This window comes from Euprymna scolopes, chromosome 3, assembly GCF_053919585.1.
Source record: "Euprymna scolopes isolate OS-2025 chromosome 3, ASM5391958v1, whole genome shotgun sequence".
In the NCBI taxonomy this organism is placed as follows: Eukaryota; Metazoa; Mollusca; class Cephalopoda; order Sepiida; family Sepiolidae; genus Euprymna; species Euprymna scolopes.
Window position 1 is genome coordinate 95381190 of NC_136484.1, and position 25861 is coordinate 95407050.

At 34.4% G+C, this 25861-nt stretch overlaps 1 protein-coding gene across 1 annotated transcript in view; it reads left to right on the forward strand.

Annotated features, from left to right (window-relative positions):
* Window positions 1-25861, forward strand: part of LOC145261966 (uncharacterized) — a 620004-nt gene that overhangs the window by 142504 nt on the left and 451639 nt on the right. The window contains exon 8 of the mRNA XM_080119795.1: window positions 24178-24309. Within this exon, the coding sequence (XP_079975921.1) occupies window positions 24178-24309 (132 nt within the window). The remainder of the gene's footprint in view (window positions 1-24177; window positions 24310-25861) is intronic.

The window sequence follows — 25861 nt, forward strand, 5'->3', positions numbered from 1 at the left end:
TATATTATATATATGAAATATATTTTATATAATACATATAATATATATTATATATATATAATATTACATATATAATATATATTATATATATTATATATAATATATATTACATATATAATATATATTATATATATTATATATAATATATATTGTATATATTATATATATCACATATATAATATATTATATATATTATATATATAATATGTATTACATATTATATATTATATATATAATATGTATTATATATATTTTATATATATTATATATATATGTATTATATATATAATATGTATTATATATATTATATAATATGTATTATATATATAATATGTATTATATATATAATATGTATTATATACATAATATGTATTATATATATAATATGTATTATATATATAATGTGTATTATATATATTATATATAATATGTATTATATACATTATATATAATATGTATTATATACATTATATATAATATGTATTATATACATTATATATAATATGTATTATATACATTATATATAATATGTATTATATACATTATATATAATATGTATTATATACATTATATATAATATGTATTATATACATTATATATAATATGTATTATATATATTATATATAATATGTATTATATATATTATATATAATATGTATTATATATATTATATATAATATGTATTATATATATTAAATATAATATGTATTATATATATTATATATAATATGTATTATATATATTATATATAATATGTATTATATATTATATATAATATGTATTTTATATATTATATATAATATGTATTTTATATATTATATATAATATGTATTATATATATAATATGTATTATATATATAATATGTATTATATATATTATATATAATATGTATTATATATATTATATATAATATGTATTATATAGATTATATATAATATGTTTTATATATATTATTGTTATATGTATTATATATATTATCTATATAATATGTATTATATATATATGTATTATATTGTATATATAATATGTATTATATATATTATATATATATGTATTATATTGTATATATAATATGTATTATATATATTATATATATATGTATTATATTGTATATATAATATGTATTGTATATATTGTATATAATATGTATTATATATATTATATATATATATATATATATATATATAGAGATATATATTATATATATATTATATTTATATATATATACTAGCAGTTCAGCCTAGCTTTGCTCGACCTCTATGTAATGTTCATAACTTGCCCTATGCGTGAATATCCTTTATGTAAAATTTCAAATGTTTAGACCGAAAATTGTCTGAGTAATTTGGTAGAGACCGCAGAGATAATTGTTTTTTTTTTTTTTAACTTTGACCTCAATTTTGGCCCCTTAACATGTATTGTTTTGGTTTCAATTCAAAGTAAAAAGTTTGAACCATGCCCAAGTTACCTACATCTAAAATTTCAATTTGTTTAGACACTTGAAACATTTGCGGAAGTGTTTGGTAGAATCTGCAAAGGTCAATTCTTTAAACCTTTTGGGAGTGAAATATTTGTCCCAAAACTGATTAAAATGCTTGCCGCATGTCTGAATATCCGTTATGTAAAATTTCAAATGTTTGGAACAAAAAATTGGCTGAGCAGTTTGCTAGAAACCGCGAATGTTAAATCTTTTGAAATTTGACCCATTGGTAGATGAAATTTTCGACCCAAACCGATTAAAAACTTGCCCCACCTCTTAATACCCTTTATGTAAAATTTCAAATGTTTACATCAGAAATTGGCTGAGTAATTTGGTAGAGACCGCAAATGTAGAATTTTAAAAAACTTTAATCTCAATTTTGACCCCCCCCCCTTAACATTCATTGTTTTGGTCTGAAATCAAATTAAAAAGTTTGACTCATGACCAAGTAACCTACATTTAAAATTTCAAGTGTTTTAGATCCAAAATTGGCGGAGGAGTTTGGTAGAGATTTCAAAGGTCAAATCGTTTAACTTTGACCCCTTGACAGCAAAATTTCTGACGGAAAACCAATCAAAAAGATTTTTTAAAATCTCTATACACCTTATGTCAAATCTCGAGAATGTGGACCGAAAATTGACAGAATACTTTGGTAAATGTGCGCACACACACACACACACACACACACACACACACACACACACACACACACACACACACACACACACACGCACGCGCGCGCAATTTCACTTTTATAGATATACTAGCATGGGTGTCCGGCGTTGCCCGGGTGTTTGGAGGTGTATGCTGAGCAAAAAAAAAACGGACAATTTTTTAAACTTTGACCCCTATTATGACCCCTTAACATGTATTGTTTTGGGCTCATATTGAGTTACTAAGTTAGATCCATGTCCAAGGAACCTATATCTAAAATTTAAAGTGTTTAGACCCAAAATTGTCGGAGGAGTTTGGTAGAGTTCTCAAAGGTCAAATCGTTGAACTTTGACCCTTTAACAGCCAAATTTCCGGCCGAAAACCGATCACCTCGATTTTCCCAAATCTCAGTACTCTGTATATCAAATTCCGAGTCTGTAGACAGAAAATTGACAGAGTTATTGAGTAGGGAAATATACAAAGACACACAGACAGACAGACACTTTCACTTTTATAGATATATAGATAAATATATTATTTTTATATATATTATTTACTAGCATGGATAGCCAGCGTTGCCATGGTTGACATGAAGTTCGGTTTGACCACACCTGCTATACTAAGAATATTGAGCAGTTTTTCATTATTATAAGTCAACTGCATCGTTACTCCGAACAAAAATTAAAAAAAATAAAAGAGCGAATGAAAACACGAAAATGCCCTCTTCCCGAAAAAGAAGTACGTGACAAACTCTCCACCAGATATTTCGGCAGAAGGGATACGAAAACAAGCTATTTTCCTGATATTGAGCACCTTTTTATGACTATATTCTAGTTTAAGCGAATTTCTTTTATGCTACCTCAGTCCAGAAAGATTTGTCTTTACAGTCTGTTAACGAAAATAAACTGTAAATAATCCAGTTTCAAAAATACCAAAGCAGAATTTGTGTTAACGGAAATACACGTTTTTATGTTATTAAAATGATGAGTCATGACTTTTTGTGTTATTTAAAAAAAATAGAAATTAAGATGTCAAAAATGTGACGAAAAACAAACTGGTAAAAGGCGTAAATAAGTTTTTTTTTTGTTTTTGTTTTACATAAAGAATCGTGGTTGAATTGGATTATTTGTTTATTTTACAATAAAAACCACTGGACCACAACGTTAATTGCGAAATCACAGAAATTATTTTATTCAAACTAATTAAAAAAATAATGCTTCAAAGTTTTTAGTGTTAATATCCGCTTAAAAAGAAAACAAAAACAACAAAGTTCGCGCCAAGGGGAAATAACTCAGACCGGTTTAAAAAAAACATCACTGTCGGTAAAAATAAATTAATTAAATTAAATGTGTTATCAATATAAATCAATTTTAAGTAATAAACTTAAATAGAACACTTAAAACAATTCTCGCACTATAAACAATAACTAACACACCGCTATTTAATAAAATCGATTTTCCTTAATGTAATATGCAAATGACGCCACGTCATAATCATATATTTTTCAAGAATTATACTATATATAGGAATGAATGGAACATTAAAGTAATGGACCTTTTGTATATCTTAATAAAATTGTGAACAAATAAACAAACAGGAACACGAATTTATATATATATATATATATATATATATAATTTTTATGTATATATTATTTATGTATATATGTATGTATGTAAAATGGCGCCAAAAACAAAGTCCACACTTGTCACTTTTTACAAAAACCGCAGATGACATGAACACTAGGATACTTCAATTAAAAGTCAAATAAACAAACAGCTAAAATTAGATAGGAATAAAAGGTAAATAAAATGAGGCATATGTTTAAACAGTTACATTCAATTTAGCTTAAATCTGCGGTGTTTTTTTAAATGATAAGTGCGGACTTTCTTTTTGGTGCCACTATATATATATATATATATATACACACACACCCACTAATTAGAATGAAATTTATTTATTATTCAAATACAACACAACGATCTTTAAAATAGCTCAGTATTGGAACTATAAATATTTTTCATAATATACAGCTCCAACTGAAACAGATACACATTTTATGTTTATTTAAAAAAATTACAGTTTTATTAACAATATATATATCTGATAAGGACACACACACACACACACACACACACACACACACACACACACACACACACACACACACACACACACATATATATATATATATATATATATATATATATATATATCCAAAGAGTCGGCGAGATAGACAAGCGGATAAAGAGTTTAGGCTCATTACCATGGGGTCCCGATTTCGAATTTCGCTAGATTCAGCCAAACTGATGAGTCGTAGACGACGAAACACGTGTTAGTGGATAATTATATTTTAAAAACAATATATATATACCGCTCCCCATGTAGGGGTACCGAATTGGTTAAATGGAAAATTATTTTCAACTCGCATTTAGGTAAAAATGCACTTTCGTAAATAATTGAATTCATTCAAAATGTATCGCAAAAACAAAATAACATTTATATATATATATATATATATATATATATATATATATATATATATATATATATATATATATATATATATATATATATGACAAGGGCAAAATAAAAGATCTGTTTTAATTTAAAAAATAAATGCAATTTTATAATTCTTATGTGTAATTTACAGAAGTGGTACCTAAACTTGAACTGCATGAATATAAACTCAGGTAGTTGACAAAAATAAATTCTAGATATAAAAAGGAAATATCCACCATAAATAAAACAAACAAAAAATAATTTAATATCTTCAAATTCTATGTATTCAGCCAATTATTTGATGCAGAGAGAATCTTCATGGGAAAAGCATCTGCACTCCAAGAAACCACTTAACAAATTCGAATCACGCAGCTGGAAAATTTGTTTTGAAACATAATAGAGATATACTAACCAACCATAGGATTGAGCACAACCTCATAATGACACAAGCAATCTAACATCTAAAAACAATTTTCAAGAAAACTGTACAAATAACAATAATAATCTTCACTCTCCCTTGATATATATATATATATATAGCAAAAATGGTAACTAGTAAAAACATGAAGAGAGTGCTCAATACTATTGCAGAGCAGCAAATACATATATATACTTTTTATTAGCGTTTTATCTGCTTAGTTACATATGTTTCTGTTACCGAATCATATCAACAATCCAATAACTTCAGACTTTACATAAAACCTGTGTACGTGTAAGTAAGCATATAAAACGGTAATAAAAATATATATACTAGCTAGCTGACCACCCCAGCATTGCCCGGTCGTAAAATACGCTTAAGTATGATATTTTAATTTATGCAGATTTCGTATTTTTATTTAGGTTTTATTACAGAGCAAATTCTCTCGTTATTATTATATTGTACCCAATATATATAGTAACGATTTCAAAAGTAAACAAAAATGACTTTAGTGCCATCAACTGATATCGAAACCAAAACATCCAGTCATAGTCGTCATTTAGTGCTTCAACTTTCGGCGTTACCATCTGATTTATCGCCAGATGGATAAAAGGGGCTAAAAATTAAACGACTTCAAGCTAAAAATATATATGTACGCATGTTCAGAAATTCGTCCATTTACTTCTGCCAAGGTCAACTGTTTCAATTTTGACTCGTCGGCAGCTATTTTTACAGGCTAAAAACCAAATCGAAAGTGTTCTCGAGGTTCAAAGCCTTATATATCATGTTCTAAGTCTGTAGACCAAATATCCAGAGAGGAGTTTGGTAGACATTTAACACACACACACACACACACACACACACACACACACACACACACACACGTCTACTAGAACTTTTTCTTCCTAAATTATGCACAATATAGAAAATATGCATAAATAGAACTGGGCATAATTGTTATACGCAATAAATCATCTAATGAGAAACCATAAAAAATTAATAATTAATGAACGCTCGTTTTTCAAAGGAATACACAAATTAGTTAATCTTCACGAAGTCGCTCGCATATCCATGACTGAGTATATTAAAATTTCGTTTTAATGATTTTTAGATAGAAAAAAATGTCTTTCAGTAATAATATCAGAGCGAGAATACAAACATCCTCAATGGTTGTTTATGCATTATAGAGATCGATATGTTAACAGAACGTTCATATAAGTTTCAATAAAGGTTAATTTTTTCACAGAATCTAAAGAAACCATTAAAATTTTCTTTGATGCCATTTGGGTTGATAGGAGCAGTTATCGGTTAGGTCCATAAAATAAAGGAAAGAAATGAAATTCATTTTTTTTAAATACATTTTCTTTGGACTTTTTGGATTACTATTCTCATTTTGATTGTTATTTCTGTACGTTTCGACGGATGTAATTTCCACCCATCTTTATACGTATCTTGCCAAACTCGGGAATCTTTGACATTGGCGTCAGATAACATGTGCGATAGTAAAAAATTGTGTATAGGCGTTAAAATGATTTTATACATTTTTTTTTCAATATTATTAAACGATATACCATATCGAGTAATAAAAATATTATTTATTCATGTGATTGAATGAAAAATGTGTTTGAAATGTGTAAATATGCCACAAGAATCGGGTCTAATGTAAAAAAAATAAAAATAAAAACGAAATTTTGTAAATTAAGTTTTATAATTCAGTACATGAGTTTACTTTGTTTCAGTACTTATAGTTGCCGATTCATGTTTTCGTATGCCTGAAACCGCCATTTTCTGTTTTCCCGAAAATGTATTAAAACTTTATTTTTCTTATTAGGATGTCATAATACATTTCTCATTTAATAATATTAAATGAGAAAAAAAAAAAAAAGGAAAAAATCATTTTAATTTCCTTTACAAATGTTTGTATTGCATAAAATCGTCAATCTATTCGATTGCTATTTATATATATATATATATATATATATATATATATATATATATATATATATATATATATGTGTGTGTGTGTTAGAGAGAGAGACATTTGGATTATACTACACAGAACATCTATTCTGGATTGTAAAAAATAAAATCAGGTAAGAATCCACTTCCTATTCTAGCACTGAAGAATTTTTAATTGGAACTTCTCAATATGGAAAAAAAAAAAATTAAGATTCAAAAGAAAGAAAAATAAACACCACTTGAAACAAAATCAGCAAAACTTAAAATAAAAAATAATTCTAATATAATATTGCTAGCAGATAAAACGCTGAGCACTTATAGAATGACTTTCGAAGCATATAAGTTAATGCTAAAATTAATACATCAAAACTATAAAATCGCCAATGATTGAGATAAACATTCTGACGTTTTAGAAATATGGTATAATTTAAATCTTGTGATTAAAAATGTAGAAATACCCTACCTTCAAGCCCGGGATTTACTTTGAAGGACCATAAAACTAACTTTAACAATAACCCTTTCCTTTGATTAATACGAGGGGCGTGCAATAAGTAATGCCCCTGACCTACTTCCCATAGCAAAGAAACTTGGCACAGTTATTGGTGGTTTTTCTCTAGGAACCACCCAGAGTTATGCATTTCTCCCATCGTTTGATGCAGCTCTGGCGACCGTTTTTGTAGAACACCCCAGGTTGGTCCTCCAACCGCGACGTGACTTCAGAAATCAAGGCTGCATCATCTGGGAAATGATTTCCTTTCAAAAACAACTTCATGGCTGGGAAGAGGTGAAAGTCAGAGGGTGCAAGGTCAAGAGAGTAGGGAGGATGGGGATATTTCATAACCACACACGGGTACCTTTGCTGATCTTGCCCCGCCTCTTGATATTGATAGCTTCCCTTAATTTCCTCAAAAGTGAAGCATAATAGGCTCCTGTAATTGTGGTACCCTTTGTCAGAAAATCTGTCATCACTACTCCGTTTTGGTCCCAGAAGACTGTGAGCATGACCTTGCCAGCGGAGGGCTGCATCCTTGCCTTCTTTGAAGGTGGTGAGTCCAAGTGCTTCTACTGCATTGACTGGGCTTTGGTCTCTGGGCATAGTGACGGACCCAGGTTTCATCCTGTGTAATCAGTCTTTTGAAAAACTTTGACTCATCTTCTTGACACATCTCCAAATTCAGCCTCGAACACTTGACACGTTCTCACTTCTGGAATGGTGTGAGCAGCCTGGGAATCCATCTGGCAGACACCTTATGCAAATGGTCATGAATGATAGTTTCCACAGACCCTGTACTAATCTTGAGATCTTGGGCTATTTGGCGAATAGTAATGCGCCGATCTTCCAAAATGGCAGCCTCAACTTGAAGGACAGATGCCTCATCAATGGGTGGGCGACCAGGTCTGGGAGCTGTTTCCACAGGCTTCCGGCCATGTTTGAATTCACGATGCCAGCGTTTACAAAGTTATATGATGGGGCATTATCATCATAAGTTTATTTCATTTCATCAAAAGTCTCCTGTGGTGTGCGTCCTTTCAAATACAAAAACCAGATCACTGCTCGACATTCAACAGGTTCCATTTCACACCTGACTCGGTTCAAACACCTGTAAAACAGAAAGCATAATCAGTTCAGAGCTGTAATTTGTCACATAACCCGTAGAGATATAAATCATTGCACATACAAAATTTCAGCTAGATCAGAGAACTGGAAGTGGGTCAGGGGCATTACTTATTGCATGCCTCTTGTATGTCCATGTGTATCTGATATAGGAATAATAAGCAAAATAATATTAAACAGAATCATACCAGCAATATAATAAAAACTTAGCACAAATTGCAGAGCTCTTCAAATGAGACTCTTTCTCGGTTTTTAAATTTGCAGATTACTAACGATAGCAAATTCATTATATTTGATATTGACTCCTACTACCTCTCTATATCTCCTGCCTTGTTAGATAAGGCTCTTAACATAGCTCAAACTGAACCTGATGTAATAAACTTAGAAATAGAAATAATTAAACTAGCTACAAGAACATTATTTTTTTTTCACAGGAATCACCAATTATCAAAGCCCGGAGGCCACTCGAGGATAAGGGTTTATGGGTATACCATAGTCAATGTGATTATAGCGTAGTAAACATAAGTAGTGGGAACTTTATAAATTGGATTACTTAGGGAGGGGCGGTTCATCAAGAACTTGTTTACGTTGGACTTGAAGACAATCAGATTGTAGTCAGCTGGAAAGCAGATATTCGGAAGAGAGTTCCACAGGCGTGCAGTTCTAAGAAAGAAGCTTTGTTCATGGAATCTACGATTAGGTTTAGGCACAGATAAAGAGTGTGGGAAATTATTGATAGTGGTTTTGGCTAGACGAGTGTTTTTCATGAAAGTTCGGCGAGGGAGGACCATAGATTGAAGCTGAGCTGAGCACTTTCCATGAAAATAATAATACTGGTGTTTTGTGTTTATGGATCAATTCTTATAGTTTTCGATGCACTGATTTCAAAAATGACATTTATTTTACCTCATTAGCTCTAGGTTTGGAGATATATGATGTGCCTAAAAATAAAAAAAAAACATACTTTTGGCCTTGAAAGCATGTGGTGTTATACAGCTTATTTAATACAGTTTACAAAAGCAATGATTTCAAAAATTCAAAATGACATCAAAATCTTTTATTTTAATACAGGATTTCTTTATTTAGAAAAATTTTGTAGATTTGAAACTACAAAAACCAAATATTGGAGACATAAAACAATAATTTATTGAGATTGTCGGACTGACTTCCTCATCTTGGTTGTTATAGTCACAACGTTTCGGCCGTTTTGCCCTCCGGCCTTCATCAGGTGTTTTGTAGCGAACTGGGGAACCGTTTGTTAGGAGTCTCGAACCCAACCCTTTATTATTATTACAAGATGAGGAAGTCAGTCCGACAATCTCAATAAATGAAAACACTTCATCTCAAAAATACAGACAATTACTAATAAAACAATCTTTTTCGGTTGAAAATATTGTCCTTTTCAATTTCAGGAAGTCAGATTGAAAAAAAGTTATTTTAAGTGTCATATCTTGATTAAACCTGTCTGAGGTTTTATTTAAAAAGTATTAGTTTTTTTGAACTGAATATATTTTTTCACCTGTGTAAGTATGCTATCTCTTTAAACTGTTGACCATCATTTTACTGTTTTCCAGCTTATAACTTCTGTGCACATATTGTTGAAAGTTCACTTGAATACAGCTGTATCTACTTAGTGATAGCTTGAACTTTATAATTAATCTCATTGCAGATATAATTAAATAAATATACAAAAATGACATCAAAGTTACGATCTGGCAAGAACAATCCAGATCCTTTTAGTTTTATTTGTGGAGAAAAATAGTATAACGGATTTTATCAGAAAAGTTTGTCATGCTTATTTAGGGGTGCATCTCGGTGATCAAGACAAGCCTTGGGCTCCATATATAGTTTGCAAAACATGTATTGAACATTTGAGGCAATGGACTCAAGGTTCTCGAAAATCATTGAGGTTCAGAGTACCAATGATTTGAAGAGAGCCAGAAATGAATAAAAAAGTGAAAATCCTTAGTTTACCCAAATCTTCCCTCTGCAATTCGACCAATGGCTCATTGTAATGAAATTCCAATATCTGTTTTTAAAGTACTGCTTGATCTACCCAATGAAAATTTACATACAACCTTTGAAAAACTAGACAATATAAATGATCCAGATTATCTACCACCATCTTCAGACCGGGTGTTGTTTAATCAAGATCTTAGCGATTTGATAATCTTTAGAAATTCCTGGACTTCTAAAGTTAGGTGCAAAAGAATATAAACCAGAAGAATGGAGATTGTTTCTAAAAGAAGTTTGAAATGTGTGTTCTTACATTACTCTAATATGTATGCACCTATGCCTATTGGACACTCAACAACACTAAAGGAAACATACGATGCTATAAAAACTGTCTTAACATAGCTGAAATATGAAAATCATCAATGGGTTATTTGTGTTGATTTAGAAATAGCAAACTTTTTATTAAGACAACAGAGTGGTTATACAATGTTTCCTTGCTTTCTGTGCTATTTGGATAACAGCGATAAAACAAATTATTGGAAAATATAAAATTAGACAAACTTAATGTTGGTGAAAAAAAACTTCATCCATGAACAACTTGTTCCAACTGAAAAAATCATATTCCCGCCTTTACATATAAAACTAGAACTCATGAAACAATTTGTCAAAACTGGACAATGTTTTCAAAACATTTCATCTGCATTTTCAGGATTAAATACTGAGAAACAAAAGGCTGGTATTTTCGATGGTTTTCAAATAAGAAAATTGATAAAAGATCAAACTTTTGCACATTTCATGAACGAAATTGAATTGGCTGATTCAGTTTTGTTGAGGTACTTGAAAAATTTCTTGAAAATTATAAAGCTGAAAATTGCAAAGATATTGTCGAAAACCTCTTAAATAACTTCCAGACTCTTGAAATAAACATGAGCATACCTCATAGAAAGCTTTCTTGACAATCTTGGCAATTTAACTGACGAACAGAGGGAAAGATTTCGTCAAGATATCAAAGTAATGGAAGAACGTTATCAAGGCCAATGGGACAGGATAATGATGCCAGACAACTGATGGTGTTTAAAACGAGACAAGCCAGATATTCGCCTCTGAAGAAGGTCTAAAAAACGAAAATCTTGCACTAAAAATATCTATTGTCGGTTGCGTGACACTGCTGTCCGAACTTTCACCTTCCCGTTCCCACTTGACGCGTCTTCTCTCCACTCCAAAACGAACTTCTGCAACTTTAGCTTTTCTCTTCTGCAAATACACCTTCTCTGCTCGCAATCAAACTTCAGAATCACCGTCCTTCCCCAAATCACTCCTCTTTTATTTCCAATCAGGAGCATCTCATTTGCATACCTCGTGGTCACCCTGTAGGCATATAAAGAAACAGGGCAGCCATTTTTGTTTCTTTCTTCTTCATTATGAACACGAGGTAAGCCACACAAAAACGCGGTCGGTCGTTCTTGTTTCTCTTTTTCTTCATTTACACCACACGCCCCCCTGATCTTCGAGATCAATAGGATACTTCGTAATCCTCCATCCAAGCAGGCCGCCTCCTCTCACGTCGAGGCCTTTGGGGGACAACTTCCCGGGGGTTAACGTTTTCAGGTTCACTACAACGCGGGCCTAAGTCAGGTTGAGCAGCATCATTTGCTTCTCGGTGGCCCTCGATTTCTTCTTCTTCACTGCCCTCACTGCATACCGGCAATGTCACACGACGCAGGTCTAAGATATGCCGGGGAACGCCATTCACCATCACATTGTTCTTCGACTGCAATCCTGTTATGACCCCTCTTTTCCAACGAGTGGTACACTGTGCATTGGGGGGTTTCACCCACACCTCTTCACCTACTTTGATAGTGGCTTCTTCACTTTCAATTCCTGCTGCTTTGTTGCACGGATGCCGCCACTTATATGTGAAAACGGCCCTATGAGGCACAGTTGTCTCATCTTGTTTGGTCTTCGGCGAGATGTTATACCAAAACACCGCCTCTATGGGTGATACGTTGCTTTTTTCCGCAGCGGCTTTAATGGTGCGATAATTCCTCTCCATTATTCCGTTGCCACTCGGCCGATACGCTGCTCTGAAAAATTGCCTTACTCCCCACTTATCGCACACCCCTTTAAAGGCTTCTGATCGGAAAGCGGGGCCATTGTCCATTAAGAGTTCCTCAACCGGCCCTCTCTCCAAAAATATCTCCTCGATGACCCCTCCGATCGCCCATGCAGCTTCTGCCCTGATCTCTCTCCAGATGGCAAACCTTCCCGGTCCACAGTCGACCATCGACAGATACAATTTGTGGCGATAGTGTGTCACGTCAATGGCCAATCGCTTCCAGTCCTCCGCAACGTGTAGCTCTCCTGCTTCGTGTCTGGACGGTCCAGGGTCAATTGATTGGCACTCTCGACAGTTCTCCACCACCTCCCTAACCTCCTCCTCGGTGGTCTCCGGGTAAACCTCTCTGGCTGGGAATAACGTTCGTTCTCGACCAAAGTGGTGCATTTCGTGTGACCCTTTGACTTCTTCCCCTGCACAGCATACCGAGGAGACCTCCTTTCCCTCCTGCAGCCAGGCCTTCTTCACGCGTGTCATCGAATCCGCCTTGTTTTTTTCTGACGGGACCAACACAACAGATACTCTCAACTGGAATTCCGCTATCAGGTCGGTGAGCGCTCTGAGTCTGCGCTTGATCAGCATTTCCGCAGCACCCCTTGTCTTAACTCTCTTATCGCCAGTTACTGCCGACCGAATCCACGACGCTACCGTTGCCGAATCGGTTTTGACTTCAATTATTTTCAATCCCCATTTCAGGGCCAGATTGATTCCTTTTATAGCGGCATCTAGTTCTGCTACGTTGATATGGGAGAAGTCGTTTTTTTCTTAGCCACGCCGCATCCTCCACAGTTACACCTCCTATCTCTAGTACGACGCCCAACGGCAGGTTACTGGCATCGCACCAAACCACACCCGCGTCTTCGCCGCTGACATACCATTTCCCTTTCACTGGGTCCTCATTCCTCACTCTCGCAATGACTTCTTGCAGCATGTTCGTGACCTCCTTCGTCACACGGCCTTCCCAGTCATCAGTGCCTGTTTGTCGTTTAATGAAGCTGCATGCTATCCTGAGCCAGCCAGCGATAGGATAGTGCCCGACCAGCCTCCCGCAGACTGAGAAGAGTTCTCGCCTCGTCAGCTCAGATCTGACTTCGGGTATTGCATTCCCTCGTTCGAAGACAAGGCTGTCTTTTCCATCTCGCCTTAGTTTCAACCCCAGCACCGCTCCTCCATCTAGGGCCTCCGCCGGTTTTGCGGTTAACCCATACTTCTCGACATGGCTTCTTACTTTCTCTGCTGTCACCTCTGCCTCCTCCACCAGAATGTCGTCAATGTACGAGCTAGTGGCCTCCTCCACTGTACAGTCTTTGCTCAGCACTGTCTTCAGCACGGCAGTCATAATTTTGGGGGCTGAACTCAGCCCAAAGCCTAACCTCGTCAGACAATACACCCGCCCCTTGTACCGGACCAGTTGGTACTGCCAGAGTTTTTCATCTACATGGATCTGCAGATATGCCGATTTCAGATCGACAATCTTAGTGGCCCGCCCCATTCTTCTCCATTTCCTCATGACATCCTCACATACGTCGATCCCCGTTCCAGTGTGGCAGACTACGTGTCTGTTCAATTCCCTAAAATCCAGCACGGGCCTAATCTTGTTTTTGGTAGGCTGAACAACCGCCAGTAGTGGCAACACTCCTTTTTCTTCCCCTGTCCACGGTTTCAGAATTCCTTCTTTTATCCACCTCTCCACTTCTTCCTCGAATCCTTTTCTTATTTCTCCTCGCAGGGTGTTTTCGTAGCAGCCCACCTTATTCTGTAGTTCTGGGGGCCCGGAGATCCATTTCCATTCCACCGTCCACCTCACGCCATCAAACTTCGCCAGGAAATCTTTGTCCTCAATGCAGCAAACCTCCGGTTTTGGGGTTCTGACAGTTCTATCACCTTCCACTCCTGCCATCCCCACTGCGCTAAGACGTCCAAACGTCACTTGGCCCCCTCTTAACGTAGCGCCCCCCCAGTCGGTTAATTGCACTCATACCTATAATCACGTCGACACCACCGACCAGATGATTCAACACTAGGGCTTGCAGTTCAATGGGCACCCCTTGCACCATTACTTCCGCTGTCGTCTCTCCTAGGCATTTCACATCCCTGCCATCCACGGTCCTAATAATCCTGGTTCCGCTCCATGACCTCGCGACATTCCTTGCTAACAGCGTTGTAGTGCAGCCTGTGTCGACAAGGGCTATGGCTCTCTTCCCATTGACTACCACCGGTAACCGAGGCAATGTTCCATCATGCGCCATTTCCACACAGAAGGGGTAACCACTGGCGCAATAGCTCCCCTTCACTCGTTTCCCTGGTCCCGTGCAGCAACACAATAGCAGCTAATATGCCCCACTTGTCCACATCGGTAGCACGTGATCCCCGGTCTCGGCTCTTTGCAGTCCTTGATCAGATGAGGACCCTGGCACCGGAAACACTTGATGGCAGGTCTCCCCTCCTGTCGCCTCGCCGGCTGCCTCTCATTCAAGTGAGGCCTCATGCACATATTTCCACTCACAGCTGCAGCCACGATTGGGCTTTTGACATTTTTCACTAGGACTCTGGCGTGGACCAAGAGATCGTCCACTTCCATAGAATGGATCCCCGTGATTCTCTGCATGTTCGCAGAGATTTCCTCTGGGAAGCCGTTCACTAGGTACAGCTTTACCGTCATCTCCAGGCTCCTCCCCACGTAACCAGCCAACCCTGCCAGTCTCCTGATCTCTGCCGCAAAGACGTCAACGGACTCGCTGGTCCACCTCAAACTTGACAGCTTGCCAAGTGCTTCAAATGGGCCCTCCGCGAAGGCCAATTTCAGCCTTTGCTCCACTAAGGCAAGGTCTTCCTTGTCTTCATCTCGCATCTGCTGGTAAATCGTGAGGGCTTCCCCCTCTAAGTATAGCGGCAGCAGGGTGACCACATCTTCTATCTTTTGCAGCTTCGCCACCATTTTTAATTTCTCCAGCCACTTAATCAGGTCGCCCTCCCCAGTAAAGGGTCTCAACATCTGAGTGCTCAGTCTCCACTCAGCCATGTTAATTGCTTGATAAGCCGAAATAGCTTGTCGGTTTTCACCTTCCCGTTCCCACTTGACGCGTCTTCTCTCCACTCCAAAACGAACTTCTGCAACTTTAGCTTTTCTCTTCTGCAAATACATCTTCTCTGCTCGCAATCAAACTTCAGAATCACCGTCCTTCCCCAAATCATTCCTCTTTTATTTCCAATCAGGAGCATCTCATTTGCATACCTCGTGGTCACCCTGTAGGCATATAAAGAAACAGGGCAGCCATTTTTGTTTCTTTCTTCTTCATTATGAACACGAGGTAAGCCACACAAAAACGCGGTCGGTCGTTCTTGTTTCTCTTTTTCTTCATTTACACCACATCTATTATGTCATATTGTTGTAAAAATTGTTTTTGTATTCGCGAGGAAAAAAAAACAAAAACAAAAAAAACAATGAATTTATTTTTAGAAAATTTGTCCATGAAACCTTTGTCTTATTTTTTGTCACTTCTTTACACAATTTCCTTAAAAAGACCATTTTTATGATAAATACATTTCATAGCTAAAAAAATTAAAGCTAAACAGGCAAAATGAGTATGGTTTTTGGAATCAGCACCTTTGAATTAGTCAATATTAGTTTCCAAATTTCACACACCGAGAAAAACTTTTTTTTTGTAGAGCTGTTTAATCTATGGACCAGGAAGAATAGAATAAACCATTTTGATATTACTATGGGAGCTTCAGTTTCGGCACGTTTACGATTTGGCGAAATTTATATACTAAGTGAATTGCATAATGACATCCTGAATAGATAGAAGGGCTATACAGGGAGGATGCCTTATTTTTTGTTAATTCCTACCTTAGGAGCTTTGAAAGGGGAGAAAAAAGCTGCCGAAATTCATTTGAAAAATAAATCTTAAAATATCTATAGACTATATAAAACATACACAAGGTCAACAATATTTTTTTTATTTTAACTTATTTTAATGTGTTTTTTTCTTACAAATAAATGTAATTTAAACCCCTTGAGTTAAAAAAGACAGATTTAAATATAAATATGCAATATATAACTATAATCATTTATAACCATATTTACTGCTTTTAGTGGCGCTCTTGTGGTTTATGACGATTTATTTTTTTCAGGCCTCACTTAAAAAATTATTTTCTCTTCAAGGAGTGGGGGTAGAAACTTTGTTTTAGTAATGCTTTTAGTAGCGCTTCCTTAATTTTAATTAGTGTTTGCAGTAGTGGTTTAGAGGCGTCCTGAGTTTTATTTTTTCACTCATCACTTAAAGAAATATTTTCTAAAGACAATCAAAGACAATATAATCTCAAAATTACTTTTTATTTTAAACATTTTTCATCTTACCCTTTAAAGGTCAACGGGTAAGCTAAATAAAAAAAATAATGACGGAAGGGGAGCAGACCGAAGTATCTCAAAGTAGAAAAGTCGCAAAAGAAGAACAAATAATAATAATGGTGGTGGGGAGGGGGCTGAAGGAGCCAACGTCAAATTGGTTCTGATAATGGGGGATCGATTTACTAGAACGTTGTATGTGAAGCTAAACCCCCTTCGAAATCTTTAAATTTTGATTTTCTTTTTCATTTTTTTTATAATCTTAGTGTCCAATAATCCGCAGAAATAGTTGAAAAAAGATGAAAAGTAAAAAATTGTAAGGGCAGGTGCCGATTGTTCAAGTGCACCTACATATTTAAAAAACATATTTGGCGGAGGTTAACAATCCTGCCACTTTTCAAAAATCGCTAAAAAAAAACATGGCGGACAATCTACGCATGGCACTGAAAGTAATTAACGCCCTTTCTTATTTTTTTTTTTTTTAACATAGGCATCACCACATTATCAAGGCCAAGAGGCCACTCAAGGATAAGGGTTAAAGAGTGTACAGTAGAAATTGGACAATATAGTAATCATTAGTAATGAAAATTTGGTAAATTTGATAACTTATATGAAACGGCTCATCAAGAACTTATTTACGTTAGACTTGAAGACAACCATATTGTAGTCAGCTGGAAAGCAGGAAAACGGAAGACAATTCCACAGGCGTGCAGTTCTAAGAAAGAAGCTTTGTTCATGGAATCTACGTTTAGGTTTAGGCACAGATAAAGAGTGGGGGGAATTATTGATAATGTTTAGAGCTAGACGAGTGTTTCTTGTGAAAGTTTGGCGAGGGGGGGGACCATAGATTGAAGCTCAGTCGAACACTTTCCATGAAAATAACGATACATCAGAGACAAACTCGCAACATTTCTTCTGTGAGATAGAGGTTGCAAGGAAGAGAAAAGGACATCTCCTACGAGGTTACGAAGTCTATTTTGAACTCTATCAAGGCAGGCCAAGTCCTTTCTAGCAGCTCCTGCCCAGATGTGGCAACAGTATTCCATCCTTGGACGTACCTGGCTCTTATATAGATAGAGAATAGCATCAGCAGTGAGATATCTACCGGATCGATAGAAAGATCCCACCATTTTTCCAGCGGCCTTGGCAACAGATTTGATGTACGTGTTCCATTTAAGATCAGGCGTAATGGTCAAGCCAAGAAGCTTGTCAAAACTAGAGGCCTCCTGAAGACGAGAGCCATTCATTTCAATTGATGCCAGATGTGGATCAGAATGTTGATGATGTAAAGAGAGAAGCTTGGTTTTAGATGCATTCTGACACGTGAATGGAATTTATTTGTTTACATTTTTTCACCATACTTTTATTCTTAACCAAAAAGACATTTGGTACTAGTGCAGTTTCGCAAGCGCGAGAAATTTACTTTAAACTTAAAAAAAATAATTTATTTGTCATGTTTAAAAAGGACCAACGTTTCTTTTTATTAACGTAAGTAGATAAATAAAATAAAAATGTTTTGGTTTTCCTTTCCGCACCCCGTAACAATTCGTTGTTCATTCACGTATGTAAAGTCAAAATAAATACACATGTGCCCCCTAACTTCTGGTCACGTGTCAGAGGGAGCGTTAATTACTTTCAGTGTCATACGTAGGTCGTCCGCCATGTTCTTTTAGCGATTTTTTGAAAAGTGGCAGGATTGTTAACCCCCGCCAAATATTTTTTCCCCAAGTTGTGTGTGATTAAAACTAGAACTTTATATAAAAAAAGCATACAAAAAACTACGTTTTTCGTGTCCAGAATTTATTTACGATTAATTTAATCGTATTTTTCATTGCAAGTCGGAATTATTTTCAAACAAAAAAAAACAAAAAAACTGTTTTTCTAATGTAAAAAAAAAACAAAAAAACTACTGGATCAATTTACATATTTAAAAAATATATATATATATATATATATATTACGACCCAACCCAGCGTAGTTTACCTCCTATAAAGAAATCAAAATCTACTTATTTTGGCTAAAACGTTTCAACGACGTTTAAAGATAATATAAAGGAAGGGATTTTTTTTAACAATTAAAATTTAACATTTTAGCGTGGAGGATCACTTTCCTATATAAATTTAAAGTAAAATGAGACCCACTTCTTGGCGACGTAGCAGGATACGTAATCGTTAGCATTTTTTCTAGTTTGGTGGCGAGGTTGGAGGCAGAAAAGGAAAATAGGGAGGGGTGGGTGTATAAGTTCCACACATTTTTAAAATCCGTAGAAACACTTCAAAACGTGTGGGGGGGGCATTTCATTTGTTAAAGTTTTGCTTTGAAAAAGTCTCACCGTTAAATATTATTGAAAAAGTGAATTATTATTTCCTGATATTTTTAAGACTGTTAACACACACACACACACACACACAAAAAAGAAAAAAAGAATTTGGTTGGACCTGTACAATGCACACTTTCTCCTTGATTCTTTTTTTTCTTTTCGTTTTTTTAAAAAAATCTTTTTAACGGATTAAACACCTCTTATATAAAGGATTTTTCATTTAATCCAAAGGCAATGATATTAAGACTTTTATTATCCAATGTATTCCATATTGTTTTTTTGCTGGGCGCCATGTTTGTTTCAGTGCGCGTGCGCATTCAATTTTTATGCGCGCGTAAAATTGCATATTGTTATTACTGGTCGCCACATTTGTTTTCGCATGCGTGCATTCAATTTTTGCACATTTACACATTAATTCTGTATACTCACTTGCGCTTTTATACATTAATTCTGTATACTCACTATTCCATAGCAGGTTATAAGATATACTGACCCAACGGGTCGTCCGTCTAGTATATCTTAAAGGGTACGTGGTAAACAAATAATTCTTTTTTATTTTTCATATTTTAGTATTAGGTCGCTTGCTTCCATTTCGTGAGTGTTTTATGATTTTTCCAGCAGTAAAATCTGATGATTCATGTTCCAAGTCTGTAATATGCGAGTTTAGTTTGTATACAAATCCCTCGAAGATTTATATTTGTATTAGGATAGTATCGCTGTCATTCGGAATACAGAAGACACCAAGGAAATACTTCTATATTGCTAACATTGAGAACTGTATCTGTAAATGGTTTACATAGTGTAATTTTCGACGGAGCATGTTAATATTAAATATTCTATCTCTGGGCTTTATGTTGCGAGTGAAACAATCGCATGTGTGAGTGATTTTTCTAAGTGGCAACTAGAAATAATAAAACGATTGTGTTTATTCACCGACAATCTTCTAACACTCATTACTGAATTGAAAATGTCTTTTTAACCTTTATTTTGTTTTTTAATAAAACGAGCAAAGTCAAATTATTATAAATATTATATTTTTTATAAAATATTATTATATAATAATTATATAATAATAATAATAATAATAATAATTATTATTAAAACAATAAAAGTTTAATAGAATACTTTACCCCTCTTTTAACGAAGGGTGTTTAAAAAAAATCTGAAGAAATTCGAATGTTATATCTTCAAGTCTCAACATAAAATTCGCTGCATATTTAGAATTACACTTTTTTCATGTTTTTTAGAATTACTTTTAAAAAAAAATACAGGAAAATATTTATGATGTACAAACTCGTCATGGAACAAAGATGTCATATTCTAAAAATCACATGGCTTTGGCTAGTAAATGAAAATATTTAGTACTCAAAATTCAACTAAAGATGAATTTGTCCACAGGGTCCTATATATATATATAACATAAACGACGTTATATATATATATATATATATATATAGGACTTTTACGTCGTTTATTTTTTCATATATATATGGATTTTACGTCGTTTATGTTACCGTTCACAGCATGTTTTATTGCAAAAAAGAAAAACAAGTAATTTTTTACTAATCAGCATGTTTACAATATTATAATTTTTAATATAAGGTTTATATATATGATTCAATAATAACTTTAGTATTATTTTCTCTAAAATTGTTTTTCACAAATAAATATACATTATCAAGAACTAACTTAATTTTAAAAGAATATAATAAAAACACGATAGGACAATATAACCCATAAAACTTTACTGAACTGAGAATAGTTTTGCATAAATATGAATAACAATCTATAAACTGGAGAGTCTTTATTCAAGGGAGATAATCTCCAATAATTGAATACAATTAATGTAACTTAAATCGAAACTCATCAAAAAGTGAAATCAAAGTATATATTTAAAAAAAAAATGAAGAACTTTTTTTAAACAGTAGTTGGTAATCAAGACTTTTAAACACTTTAACAGATAATCTGGTGATATTGACTTAAAAGGTCAATATTATTGTCCATAAAATTTTAATAATTTCAAAAATCATAAAATGCGATAGAGAGAAGCCTGACAAGATATGTAATATTGTAGTTGAATGACACCTATAAAGACTTACAAGTTATCTCCCTTGAATAAAAACTGTCTATAGCTAACTACAAAAATCAGCTATGTTTATTTGATAGGTAAAATGTTTCCGTTCAAAACGATACAAAAAATAGGTGCTCTTTCAGTATAATCAACTGAATTGTTTACATTGTAATGTGATCTAGTTATTACTCTGTCGTTAGGATTAGATAGAGGCAACATGAGGATTATTAATTATATTACTTATTGGATTTGAAGCAACTCGTTAAATGACACATTGGAATGTAATCTAAAATAAGAAAAAAGACCAAACTGACAGCACTCCCACGACATTCGCGTTAGTAGCACGATTTCTCAACTTCATATTATTTTGCTACCAAATACTTGATTCATTCTCCTCCGCTCACATACAAATTAATGCTTTTATATTTTGAAACCACACAACCCCAAAATCTTTAAAGATAATTTCACATCATTTAGAATCGTGCCTAGATCAGCTTCATGCAGGGCTAACCTAGACTGGCCTTCACTACACGGCCAGACAAGACTAACCCTCAATAAATGTCCAGAGTAAACTAGACTTAACTCTATGGCCAGACTAAGCTAGCCTTTGATACACTGCCAGACATAGCTAGAAACCCTTTGTTTTTTGTTTTTTTGTAAACTTTCAAACACCCAAAAAAGTCTGACTGCAATCGTAATTATCTTCTCCATAAAATGACGACGCCATTTCTTAAAAAGTCCGACTCTCGAATTGCAATTTAACCCTTTCCATAACATGGCGATCCTAACTCTCAAATAGTCCGACTGTCGGCATGGTTGCATCAACTTTACTTTTCTTGCAGAAATAGCTTGTAATCTAAAAGGAAAATAAAAGCAAAAATTTACAGTACTCCCACGACATTCACGTTATTAGCACATTTTAACTTCGCTGTGTTCTCTGCACTGCCAGATACTCGACTCGCTCTCCTCTAGAAATTTGTTTTTCTTATCGCAGCCACTACGTTCACATGCAAATTAATGCTTCTATATTTTGAAATCACAGAACACAAAAAAAATGATTCTCAAACTTAAACTAAATGACACTATTTCATGCTTTGAATTATTTGGACTACTGTTTTTATCTTCAGTGTTATTCTCACAACGTTTCAGCTGATGTAACCTCTGATCTTTTTTTCTGGCGTATCTTGTCGAATTCGTGAATCTACGCAGAATTGCAAATAAAATGCTTTATTAAATCTTTAGACAGTAATATGCTCTCGTTCCGTCAGCCAAGAAGTCTTAATTTTTCATATTCTGCACCAAGGATTTTTTTTTTTACAAAAAAGTCACCACTTATCAAGGCCCGAAGGCTACTCGAGGATAAGGGTTAATAAGCGTACAGTAGTCAATGGGACAATGTTGTAATAATTGTTAGTAGTGGAAATTTGGTAAATTGGATTACTTAAGGGGAACGGCTCATCAAGAACTTGTTTACGTTGGACTTGAAGACAGCCATATTGTAGTCAGCTGGAAAGCAGGCAAAAGGAAGAGAGTTCCACAGGTGTGCAGTTCTAAGAAAGAAGCTTTGTTGGTGGAATCTACGATTAGATTTACGCACAGAGAAAGAGTGGAGGAAATTATTGATAGTGTTTTCAGGTAGATGAGTGTTTCTTGTGAAAGTTTGGCGAGGGGGACCATAGATTGGAGCTCAGACGAGCAATTCCCATGAAAATAATGATAAAACAGAGACAGAAAAGTGTCAATTAAAACTGAATTTTATCTAGCATCTTTATTCATTATACCACGTATCGTTGTTATCCTCATGGATTAAATAAAAGGTTCCGTTTGAAATTCCATACATCGGTTGAAACATTGTGAGAATAAAAGTCAAGATGAGAACAATAGTCCGAATAATTTAAATTATACAAATTATCAATCATCATCTCTAAAATTTAGATACGCTAATTCATATTAACATTTTGCATGACAATATTAAAATAAATTTGCATGAATCATCATATGTGTTTTTTTTTTTTTTCATTTTGCTGTGAATATTGTTTTCTTCGTTTTTTTTTTTTTTTTAGAATCAGGTACTTACGAACAGAGGAGTGGGGGGGGGCACGTGAAAGTTGCCAACATAAAAAAAAGTGAAAATTGAACTATTAAACTGACTGGATTCGAACTTTGCATATCCATTTCAACACAGCACCATCTCACATGATTCTATCCTTTTTTTGCTTTTATGGAAATAGCTACAGAAAAGGCATGAAGCCACTTGATGTAAGGAGCTAACAGGGACGAAAGATGATGATCACGAAGACAGGAGATGCCTATTAGCCTTAGTTCTGAAAAAAGAATAGGCTTATAAATAGGAGGAAAGCAGTTACCAGGAAGAGAGTTCCACAAGTCCACACTTCTTGAAAGGAAACTACTGGTATAGGACGTTGTGCTATAATAAGTATTGAAACTGCGAATTGATGAGGACCACTAGACCAACGGGTCAAACGAGTTGGAACAAAGGAAGCAGGGAATAATAATAATTTTGAAGACACCTGTCATAATAAAATTTGAGACTAACAACATCACGTCTGTGTGTGTGAGACAGAAAGTGCAGAGAAAAAATATCTTCAATTATTTTAAGTCTCAGTTAATTTTTTTTTTTCAATTTGTTATGCAATTAGATTTGTTATGCTTTCACCTAACATTGCATTCACGTTTTTGCGCTCTAACCTACTGCTTATTTTTACACACACTGCTTCAGACATAGACGAATGCAATGCACCACCTAACCAAACATTGGGATGCGTTTATGGTTGCGTCAACACACAAGGAAGCGCTTTGTGTACCTGCCCAAAGGGTTTTGTATTACAAGACAACGGCAAAGACTGCTCAGGTATATATATTTTCTTTTCCAAATGCTTGATCTCTTCCCAGGTGAATTGTTTTCAGTTAAAAAGGTTTTATTTTGAATCAAATGTTTGTTTTTATCAGGTAAACTAGAAGAAGGCACAAACATAACAGCTTTGCACGATTTTATGTTCTCTTGGAAAAATTAAAATCGACATATAATGATGCTAAACTGTATGTCGAGAATCCTTATTTCGATTTTGATTAAAATTCATTAGATGATTTTTATTCTAGAAAATGTCTGAAATTTAAGAAGAAATTTTTGTATGTCGGTATTTAGATAAATTTGCATTAATTCTTATGGCATGTCTTTTTTGACTTGATTCTTTGGTTGGCATTGGTTTTCCAATGGATTCTTTCTAGAATCGCAAAACTTTTTTTACAAGGGGTGCGGTCACCACATTATCAAAGCCCAAAGGCCACTCGAGGATAAGGGCTAATAGGTATACGATAGTCATCAGGACAACAGCGTAGTAATTGTTAGTAGTGGGAATTTGGTATAATTTGATTATTTAAGGGACGGCTTAACAAAACTTGTTTATATTGGACTTAAAGACAACCATATGGCAGTCAGCTGGAAAGCAGACCAGCAGAACAGAGTTCCACAAGCAGGCAGTTCTAAGAAAGAATCTTACTTCATGGAATCCACATTTATATTTAGGCACAGATAGGGAAAATTGTTGATAGTGGTTGTAGCTAGACGAGTGTTTTTTTTTGTAAAAGTTTGACAAGGGGGGAGACCATAGATTGGAGCTCAGACGAGCAGTCATCATGAAAATAATGATAGTGAATAAATGAACTTTGATTAAAGCGAATATAATCAGAAATAGTGTTTGGTCCTGAAATGGCCCTACAGTGGTTGATGAGTCATTAAGCTAAAACCAAACCAAACCAAACCTAGAATCACATACTTGGATTCGAACTTGGCACTTCAGGTCGTCAGAGTACATCGTTATCTATTTCACTATTGACTATCAATCAAATTTAACACAAATCTGAAATATTCGAATTTTCTAAATGGGAGATTGTGTTCATATTATGGATTCCAAAACCTTTAAAAGAAACTGAAATTTTGATAATATTTATTATTGGATAACTAATAACTTTGATTAAAATTCCATCAAAATCGGAGATATGTGAATATTTATAAAGGGTTCCACCCACTATTTATCCCTTTTACATTAAACTAAATATAGCCCACATTACTCAAAGTTAAGCCTAGCAGCTGTCTTCCAATAACATTAGCAAACATTGGAAATCATTTGACTAAACGTTGTCCAAATAGAAGAAATTTTTGGCAGTCACCACTATCCATACTTTGGATTTTTGCATATCCTTGACTGGCTCTCAATCGATCTTCATGGGCAACAATGCTATTACTCTTACTGCATATTAATGCAGTGTTGCATCATTTTTGCATTATTGAATTCGTTCTTTCAGGTTCAGCTTCTCTGCTTACATATTTTCCCCCATACTGGGCAGTAAAGTTGAATATCGAATGCAGCAGCAAGTCCTGGTAACATGTTTACCAGAAAAAA